The following is an 11,098-nucleotide window of genomic DNA, read 5'->3' as shown; positions in this document are numbered from 1 at the left end:
AATTACCTAGGTACCTAAACTTTGTTACTATAAACGCATGAGTTCTTAGAAAAGCAATATTCAGTGTTAACTTGGTAAAAAGCTATACGTAAACGCCATGGCAATAACCTTGTCATTACTATTGATTCATAGGTGCACGCGCATCACGGTCGTTCACTTATCACTTGTCTCTTTCACACCTCATGTATAGATAGAGATAACGGCATTTCTCGCGACTTTCTTTGCTTCGAAAGTAGCTGTCCCGTTCTTTTATGGAAAGGTGAGAATAAATATTGTGACATTTTTTTCTTACTTATTTATTTGCGGAAATTATAATATTTTCTATGAAGTAATTACTTATATTGAACTGTAATAATCCAATTAATTACCAAAGATAATTAGCTGCCATCATCAGAAGGTATAATAATTACTTGATCACACTTGAATTAAGTACAGTCCTCGAGAAAAGTAGCTCGATATACCTAACATTATTCTTTTAATATAGATTATATGATGTAGATTTCAAATATTGTTTAGAGTTTTTTCTAGGTATGTATCATAAACAAATTTAACTGAAATTTAATCTTCATCAAAAAACCAATATTTTTTTTTTTTTTAATTTCATGGTCAATTTTTATCTTATCATTCAAGTTCATTTATAACTTTCCAGTCTAAATAGGCCTATGTTTACCTAAGACAAGTTTAAAAATGTGTTTAACCTCTGCAAACTTGTCTCTTTCATTTTATGAAAAAGGGGTACCTATTTGTGATATTTAAGTGTCTCTAATTTATTAAAATTATCGCATATTTAATTATAAGAAGCTTCTATCACCGACTGTACATTAGGAATGCAAAGTAAAAACGACGATGACGTCACCGCATCCACTCCCGCGCCGCTCTACAGTTACTTGCGTGCTTCCTCGCAAGGCATTCGACAAACAGACAGTCTTACAGTAAATTCAAGTGAAAATAATACCTATAGATTTGCTTTTAAATACGAAAGAAATACAATCAGGTGTTGTGTAACATTATTAATAATTAAGGTCTGATTGATTGTGTTATGTTTTACTATTGTTTGTTTTGAAAAGTTTAATTCAAGAGTGTAAGTGATTATAATGTAGATTAGAAGTAATTAAATGAAAGTGTTAGTGTTTAAGGAGTAATTAGTGAAAGTGTTACTTATACTAGAAATATATAAGAAAAATAGAAAATGTCTGTAAGCCCTGAAACTCAATCTACCACAGGTTTGTTAAACTTCTGATAATATTTAAGATTTTTAGTAATTTATAGGGTGTGAGGAGACAGCGATGTTGAGTTTCTTATAAAAATGTATTTTATCGATGTCTGTACTTTGAGCATTGTGATTAGACTCTCGAAATCTTGCACTTATATTATATATGTATATGACATTGGGGATAGCTATCGATTCCACTAAAGAATCCATAAAAATAAGTACCTACTTACAAATTGCGTACCTACTGATACAATGCAAAAGTAACAAATCGCGTAACAAACTTACATAAATGTTATGGTCTATAGCTTTCATACTACCGAACCTGTTATAATATGGCTTTTTCGTTCTCTCCATTTATACAATGTTTACAATTTTATGTGTTACATTACCTATTTCATAACAACTATGATAAAAATTTGATTAAACTTTGAAAATTAAATAAAGCAGACAATAAACGTGCGTTAAATGTTCATGAATATTTAAAAATTCCATTTAATCGCAACATGTCCAAGCTGTCTTTTTGGGTATTACCAGAACGGTTAAAAGTTAAAACTATACAGTACCTAAGTATAATTAAACGCAACAATCAATATCTTTTACAAAACACGTTCTAAATAAATAGTTTAAGCAAGTCTTAGAAAAAAACTTAAAATTTTAAAGCACTTTTGAATCGTCATAACATTACCACCGATATCTATGACAATGAGTTACTATACTATCTATGACATTGAGTTACTATGTACTATGGTTGAACCTTACAACAGCTATGAACAAAACCCTTAAACAACATCAAAACGTGTTTAAAAAATCCTATTATAGCCGACTCACCTGTATTCGCATGGTTTTACAATCTCACGGTACAATCGCGACAATTTGTCGGTGCCATATCTCAAATCTTTCATATCCGACCCGCGGTTTCTATCAGGAATAGTTTCATTTCGATTCTGTTTTTAATTTTCTAAGCAGTGTACTTTCGTAGCGTAGATTGAAATTTTCCATTAAAGCTTTTGAATTATCCGTTTTAACTTCTTTATCTAGTTCAATTGAATCAGTGATGTGAAATATTTTACGAAAAATGCCATTTCTAATAATGTCTTAGTTTTAATAATAAGGAAATATTGTCATTAAGACAACATTGTCCATTGCAAAGTTGCAGAAGATTTTTCAGCTTTTAAAGAAAATAAGAAATGTTTCATAAAATCGAAGTAATATTAGTTATTGTAAACATCGGTCGTATAAGAAGATTGTAGAGATAACATCGAGAGCTATTTAAATCTATAGGTATGGTAAATAGCAAATTGGATAAGCTCTTCTAATCTAGAACAACACAATGTTTAATATGGATTTAAATTCTACGATAATAATTAATTGTCTTCAAATATGTAAATGAAAGAGAAAAAATGTCTCTAAATATATCCAGTAAGTATTTGTTTTACATCAATATAAATACATTACAAGCAATGTCACAAAATTACAATATGTTTTCGCTTTAATATTATGATGTAAGAATTATATAAGATAGTTATTTAAAGACCAATGAGTAATTTAGCAGAGCATTCATAACAATATTATACAATACTTAAGATTACGTTATGGTTAAGTGCATTAACATAACCGTTTGATTCAATCCAATTTATATCGTATTTTTATCAACGATTATACTATGTATATTTCCTTATAATAAGATTATTGTAATTTAATGTTTCAAGCATAATAGTTAAATAGGCTCATTATAAACGAGCATGTATACGAGTAATTTGATACATTATCGGTGACAAATAAACTGTGGGTACTACCTACAAAGCATTATTTCATGGAAAGTTGACGATTTAAATTTTAATGATACCTATAAGGATTACAAAAATATATTAATATTATAGGACCACGTATTATGGCGACAAATTGAACGTTTGTATTTTCCTTTAAAACTGTAAAACTAAACTTTTTGTTCATACTTTTCAATCCCCGTTTACGAACACTTAGGCTGGTTGCAGAGCTTGACCGACCGGCGACCGTCAGTGCGTTCCGTCTCGGTCCTGACGATACGTATCAACAATGTGTATGACTATGACACATACGCATGACAATACGCGTGCGTATGGTCGGTATAGCTATGAACGGTTTTATGAATTTCCATACATATTATGACAAGCGCGACTGACGTAGGTACGCACTGATGGTCGGTCAAGCTCTGCAACCAGCCTTATTTTAATAAATAGTTATTAGTTAGTTTTTTTTTACTACCAAGTTTTTTTTTGTTAATTACCTACTTATTAAATAACTAGGTATTTATTTATTCCAGGTGTGGTCGAACTTCGAGAGGACGTCCCTCTAAAGCCCTACAATGCCTCTCCAGGTTTCTGTTCTGGAGGCCCTAGGCTTATAATCGGGGCCTTTTCCGCCCTAACAATAGCAATCACGATAGCCCTATTCACGCAAATCTACTATGGAGACTACCAAGTAACTTTCATGTACATATGCACTTGATTTGTTTGCACTTCCTATACTGATAAATCTTTAAGTCAGAATCTTGTAGGTTAGTAAGTATTATATTATTATCGATGCTCAGAATATAATTTTACATACTTTTTAGAGTTCATTTTATAATATTATCTAAAGATCTATCCCTATTCAAATAGAAGAAGGTTCCTTAATATTAGGTACCTACCTTTTTTAAATCTATACATAATTACCTATTAGTAATAGGTAATTAATTATGTATAATATATGTAATTATGTAATAGGCTATTACCTCTATCTAGACTTGTATTCAAAACGCAAATTGTAAATGAAAGAGTGTTTTACTAGTAAATTAATCAAGCCTATTTTGCATCTCTTTCCTCATTACCAGATACGACTAACTATTGAAGAAAAACTTAGAGCTCTAAGCAGAAAAATGAAAGGCTTACGTGGAGACACAGGTCTAACACGTAGAGGCGTGGAGAATTTTAATTAGTGATGCAACGAATACTACTTTTACGAATACGAATGCGAATACGAATATCAAACCTACTATTCGGCGAATACGAATACGAATATCTCGCCTTGGTAATAAAAGACTTATTTATTTAATGAATTTTCTCTTCTTTACTCTTCTAATAATTAAAATTTACAATAGGCAAATTCTTATTTAAAAAACATAAAATTCGTAGTAGATATTCTGGTTTTAGGTGATTTTTTTTTCAGTCTGGATGTTTCCAGCCGTTGAAAAAAGTCTTTCCGAAGCGACTGTACATGGCTTCAGTGAAAAAATATTTTTGGGCGATTTTTTTCTGACTTGGAAAATGGATATCTCCTCGCCAAAAGGCCAGTGGATCAGCAGTCTCTGCACACGTCATATTTTTACGCGCGATTTTTAAATCTATAGTAAATAGAGTTGCGTACAAAAATATTCGTTTTTAAATATTCGTATATTCGCCAAATACGAATATTCGGTAAATATCTACTATTCGGCGAATACGAATATTCGTATTCGTATTCGTTGCATCACTAATTTTAATGTCTTGTGGGACACCCCCACTATAGATAATTAGTTAGGTATTAATTATTGTAAAATCACTAATTTACAAATACTAAAATTTTTACAACTACATACCTACCTGTACCTTTTCTACAGATAGTTCCTCACGGCTCCGTATCATCGTCCGCTGCGGAATGTTCCAGCATCGGCACCAATATATTGAGAGACGGTGGTGGCGCTATAGATGCAGCCATCGCGAGTTCGTTGTGCCTGGCCGTGGTCGCGCCGCATCGGACTTCACTTGATGCGTATGTAGAAATAAATTGTTAAGAACTTTTTCAAACGTGTTTAAAGTTGAATGGAAATAATTATAAGTAAACAATTTGTACTGCAGAATTATTGATAATAGTTAATTATATTATTTAATCAACTCTACAAAATACGAATACATACTGATCCTATTTATTTAATTAAGTAATAAAAAATGTAAGATACCAAACAAAATAATGCGCCTTTTACAATTAAATTTTGAAATTCGAACATTTTTTGTTTTCTTTTTTTTTTAGTCTTCTGAACTAGGTATTTAACTATTTATAGTCAACCAGTAATAATTATTGTTGTTATAACTTTTACAGACTTTGTCTATTTTTAAGGAAATATACAAGACATTTTTTTTTTTCACTTATAAATATTATATTAATTTAAATTTTAAATCATTATTAACAACGCCGCGGCCGGTAAAAAGATCAATCAACAACATTATTTAATTCAGCGCCATCTATACGTTTTACTATGAACTATTTCAAAAGCTCTGTTCCACCACAGAGTAATAATATTAAACTACGTATTGTTCCACATCGTTCTTTTTTATGTTCTTACTCGATTTTTTTTACTGGAAAAAATTTTCAATGATTAATAATTTAAATTGGATTTAATAAAATAATAATATTATGTGATATATTTAAACAAATAATCGTACTTTAAAAACGTGTTTTTGTTGTTTTTTGGTTTCAGCGCCATCTACACAAATTTATGCGAACTGTTAAAACTACCATGACGTCATATAGAATCATTTTAAATTTTTGTTAACACCACAGATGGCGCTGTCACATTTATAAACACTATATTTAAACAAAATTACTACTACATATTATTTTTTTTTTCATTAATATTTATTCATTTCATTTACACCTAAAATTATTATAGAAATTAGAAAGGAGTAAGGACAATCAATATAAGAATGACATTGCAGTCTTTGTTTTAGTTACTTTTAAAGTGTACATTTTGATTTTAGAAGTGGATCTCTGTTATTTTGGGAATACAGAAAATCTCCCACAGAACAGCCTACACTGATAGAATGGGGAGGAATACAGAATGCGTCATCTCCCTCCATATCCCCAGCACCAAGACTGATAGTGGCTTTGGCGGCGCTACACAAAACCTATGGCGTGATACCATGGTCAAAATTATTGCAGCCTGCGATTGATTTAGCCAGGTGCGTTTCTAGTACTTATCACTTGAAATATTTGTTTGGAATTCATCTTTAACCCATTGAGCCCTGAGCGGCCCGATCGGTCCACGACACAATAGAGTTTCTATTGAAAGTGATTCCGGGGCCTGGATACTTCGACCGACTTTAGAAATAGGTGGAGGTTTTCAATTCGATTGTAATTTTGTATTTGTTTCTAGAACATTATTGAATGTTATTTTATTTGAAAGCTTTGATTGGTAAAGTAACCATCCGATTGGTTCTATTTAATTTTTTTTTTCAGTTATGACAATATTAATTATGTACACGCGTTTTAATTTGCAGATTTTACACCTTGTTAGTATTTACTGTTTACTACGTGTGCATTACAATATTTGCTGTAGGTTCAAGGATGTATGCTTTTATTATCACAAGAGTTCACTGCTTCGTTTTTTTTTCACCTTCTAGTAAACATTACTATTGCAAAATGCAACGTGTGACTTAACCAGGTGTGTTTTTTACTTTTTACGGTAGAAATACCATCTTGTTTATTCGAATTAATTATCAATAGAAGTTATAGATCTAGTTTTTCACCTGACAAAAGAAAAATAAAATGTTAGGTATATTTTAAATGCCATAGTAATATTTTAACCGCTATCTAACGCTAGATATAGGTATATTATGTACTATGTAAATTACGCTCATTTACATACTTACAGCGAAAATATATTATAGTTTTTTCATCATTATTAAATACATTTATGGAATATAAAATAAAATTTGGAGATTTTATGTAGGCGAGCAGCGTGTTACACGTAATGGTTGAAAACTCGTTAATTTGCTCTTTATACTGTACTAGCTGCTCCGCGCGGTTTCACCCCCGTGGCTCCTCTCCTGTTGGTCGTAGCGTGATGTAATATAGCCTATAACCTTCCTCGATAAATGGGCTATCTCACACCCAAAGATTTTTTCAAATCGGACCACTAGTTCCCTAGATTAGCGCGTTCAAACAAACAAACTCTTCAGCTTTATAATATTAGTAAAGATACATACGAATAGAATGGACCTGTATGGATAAAATTTAGATTCGGTAGGTACCATCAATAACTCAGAAGGTGTTAACGTAAGTAGGTAAATGAATGAAATAAAAATAAAGTACCTCAATTAAAATGGATGTCAACACAGTGAAACCTTTTTTTCTATTCTTAATTATATTTATTTATATTTAATTTAAAAAGTTTATATTTTTCTTCTTTAGTACTGGATACAATATATCTACGGGTCTCTCGATCGCAGCAGCATCACAAGTAGAGCCGGGCTACATCACAGGGTCGACCCGGAAAGAACCGCTATTGGCCAGTTACTTACAATTACTGCAACATAACACTAGTACAGGTAATTATTTTGATAATATTATTTGAATTAGATACTTCTATTTAAATAATTAAGAATTTCGTAGAAATGTTGTTAATAAATTTACATAAATAAGTACATTAAATATTTTAATTGTAAGTATATTATTATTCGTTCTATTTTAGGAACTTTAAACTTGTCTGGTAAAATATAATGAGTATGTCAGCTGTATAATTATGTGCTTATTGTCTGTCTGCTTTCTTTGTGCTATTCAATAACCGAAACAGCGGATTTGTTTTACATTAGTGTTTATTTTTACTCGTGGAGGCCTATTATTATTTTAGACGTGTTACTGTTAATGTGGGTGTTAGTTTTAAAATTAAAATTGATAATAAATATCCTATAACAACTCTTTCCTAGAACTATGCACCACTTGGCCCTGCGAGGCCCTAGCTCCCATCACCAGTGCTGCAGTCCCTGCAGGGCCCTGGCGGGTATGGACAGGGACCGCGGGTGCTAGGGCTGCTACCGCACTAGCCGCGGCCCTAGTTCCTGCTCCGCTGACAGCCCTGGATGGGTTCCAACGGTACGTGGTGATATTAGTTAGAATCCTTATAAATATTTTAATTTTTAGAATAATTAAAAATACAAAAAGAAGTTCAACGAACTCTCAGAATACTTTTTCTTCAGTAACGTTTTTTCGAAACCTTGAAATTCGTATTTAAACTAATTTACATTTACAAACTACTGCATAGCTTATAAATAGTAATTATTGTTTTATTGATTTAAGATGGTGGCAAGTTTACAAGCGCAAACGATAAGCATTATAAAACGCGAGTTTGCTGCTAAATTATGCTTTAAAGTATATGATTAACTGCAGTAAAAAATCTCAGAAAAATATATGAAACAAAAAATATATGATAATGTGTTGAAAACACAATACAACTTATTTTACTCGATAGAAAAAAATCACAAAGGTACCTCTAAAAAAATCTTTTGATGCTTAAAAACTTTCTTTTTTTTTTTTTTACTAAACTACATGCAATCATTCTGTTTTTTCGGCAAATAATTCTACAAGCAACATACTAAGAAAATACTGTGTTATTTTTTTAGTTCAATCAATAGATTTCGTGTAAATCGCAAATTCTTATTCCCAAACCAAAAACGTACGCATGTGTGCGTGAACGCCTGTGTACCGACACTACCGGCCGAGGCCCGTTCGTAATGATGCGCGTATGGCGTCCGTCCGCGTCGGGCTGCAGCTGTGGCGCGGCGTGTGTGTGTGAGTGGAATGAAATGCTTACTCAGGGCAGCGCCTTAAAAAAAACTATTTTTAAAGTAAAAACTAAAAATATGGGTTACCACTTACCATACAACATTCCATGATTCCATCATTGATGATAAAAATCTTTACACAAACGCAAATACGATTAGACTACATAATATTCAACTATCGATGGCGAAAAAGAAAACTGACTTTTTTATTATAGGTAATTTAAAGTTAATTTTTAATGTTATTTTCTTTTGGACCTTTACTTATAGTATCATTGTATTTTAAACTCTAAATACATAGTACTAAAATTAATATTTCCCTAACAAATGTATTCCTTTAGGGTGGTATCAAGCTTACAAGCGCAAGCGATTACAGCAGCGGGGAATTGGCCGAGCGGTGTAGCGTCTGGCCTTGCTGTTGTTGATCCACAAGATACTTATGTTGCTCTAGTAACGTATGTATTTATTTTAATTTCCTTAGAGTAATCATTTGAGTAATTGAAATGTATTTTTATGAACAAAAAAAAGAAAAAGAGAAAAAATATAATCAGAAAAATAATAATTAAGTATACATATAATCATCATGATAAAATGAAGATATAGTATCACAGTATAGAAGGACTTTCACCGGGCTGAATAGCTGAATAATTTTTTTTCTTCAAATTAAATGTATTAATGTAGTTATAAATTAAAGTAAATGGTCATTCTAGAAAATGTTCAAATAACGATTTCAAAATTACTGGCTTTAGCACTAATTTTAAAATTAATGTATTAACCTCAGATCAACTTTTAAAGTTATTATTTACTAATTAAATATATTACATTTTAGCGGTCTATCAGTACCTTTCGGGTCTGGTAACATAACAGGCGACGGCTGGAAACAAGACTTACCTTCCTCTCCATTAGACTTGGCTCCCGCTATTCTAATCGACGAGTTCGTCTGCGGTAAGATACATATTTATAACTTCTAGATGTTTCTAGATCACATAATATAACATTGCTGCATTTATTTTATATCAGGAAGGTCAGATCACTAATGTATTCAATCATTTTATTAAATTATATTTTCTTAGTTAAGTACTTGGTAATGGTTCGTGATTATTAATTATATTGTGGCCTTTATGAAATAGTTTATTATAACATTATAAATAAATAACGTCTTCGTTCCCCAAGTGTCAATGCACGCCATATTGTTATACTTTGTTAAACACGCAAAAACATTCAAGAATAAATGCTATAAAAGGACGCAGAAAATATTTAAAACAGCCAATAATAATTCGACTGAAGAGGCCTACACCACCGAAACTAGCGCCACCGAACATTTTATTTTTTTACTCCATAACCAGATCAAATTTAAAAAATCTAGCTCGGTACTTTGCTAGTATATTACTTGTAGTATTTTTGGTATTACTTTTCACTATTCTAACTGTTCATTATTCTAGAGAACTTTTGATTACCGCCAAAAGTGGCCACTTTTGGCGGTAATCAAAAGTTCTCCTAATTTACCGAATGCAAAATAATGAAAAGTAATACCAAAAATACTACAAGTAATATACTAGCAAAGTACCGAGCTAGATTTTTTAAATTTGATCTGGTTTAGGAGTAAAAAAATAAAATGTTAGGGGAGCGCTAGTTTCGGTGGTGTAGTCGCTATAAAATAACGAACAAAATTTTGTTCCCAATTTCAGGTACGCGTTATGTAATGGGCGCAGAGTCACTTTCAGCGCTTGCAGAGGGCGCTGCTGCAGCGCTTATAGAAGGTCCTTTGAATATAGTAGACGCGGTAGAAAGCGCTAGAGTCGCTGTAGGCGCGGGTGGGACGCTAGCGCTTGAACCGGACAGATTGTTACCTCCAGCGGCTTTAGCGACGCTGCTCAATGGAGTACCGCTAAACGCTACGCTTCCGCTTGCAGCGCTTAATTTGGTGCAACAGCGAGGAGACGAACTTTTGTCGCACGCGGACAGTCGTGGTGGTGGACTTGCGTCGAGATTTTAGTGAATAAATTATTGTTGATTTATCATTTTGTTGTTTAATTTTTACTCACAGTGGCTTTGAATCTGTATTGCGTTTATTTGATTTTTTTGAAGTTCTAACATACAACGTATTAGCAATTTGAAGAGCTTTGAGAGAATCTGCTATAAAAAATGATTTAAAGAAATCAGGCACTAAATTTACTGTAAGACAGTATACCTAATTCAAGAAAAGGGTACCCAGCAAACACTTCGAAAAATTTGGACTTGCCTTGCCCAGTCCTTACACCCTAGGCACGCCACTGAATTTAGCTTAGTGAATCAAACCTTTTTCTAGGTACCCTTCATTATAGTTCCTCCT

General features: G+C 32.2%; 1 protein-coding gene across 3 annotated transcripts; it reads left to right on the top strand.

Annotated features, from left to right (window-relative positions):
• Nucleotides 1-882: 882 nt before the first annotated feature.
• Nucleotides 883-10,784, top strand: LOC123706399 (glutathione hydrolase 6-like). 3 transcript variants are annotated; one of them, XM_045655661.1, is made up of 9 exons: nt 883-1,223; nt 3,516-3,673; nt 4,830-4,981; nt 5,968-6,168; nt 7,400-7,536; nt 7,915-8,080; nt 9,108-9,221; nt 9,596-9,711; nt 10,455-10,784. In XM_045655661.1, the coding sequence occupies exons 1-9, from the start codon at nt 1,190-1,192 to the stop codon at nt 10,760-10,762; spliced, it is 1,386 nt and encodes a 461-aa protein (XP_045511617.1). In that variant the 5' UTR covers nt 883-1,189; the 3' UTR covers nt 10,763-10,784. The 3 variants fall into 3 exon arrangements, with proteins under 3 accessions (XP_045511617.1, XP_045511616.1, XP_045511618.1); XM_045655660.1 differs by lacking the exon at nt 883-1,223 and adding an exon at nt 1,974-2,070; XM_045655662.1 differs by lacking the exon at nt 883-1,223 and adding an exon at nt 2,527-2,632.
• Nucleotides 10,785-11,098: the final 314 nt, after the last annotated feature.

Source organism: Colias croceus, chromosome 3, assembly GCF_905220415.1.
Source record: "Colias croceus chromosome 3, ilColCroc2.1".
Taxonomy (NCBI): Eukaryota; Metazoa; Arthropoda; class Insecta; order Lepidoptera; family Pieridae; genus Colias; species Colias croceus.
This window is presented reverse-complemented; position numbering and strand designations above follow the sequence as displayed.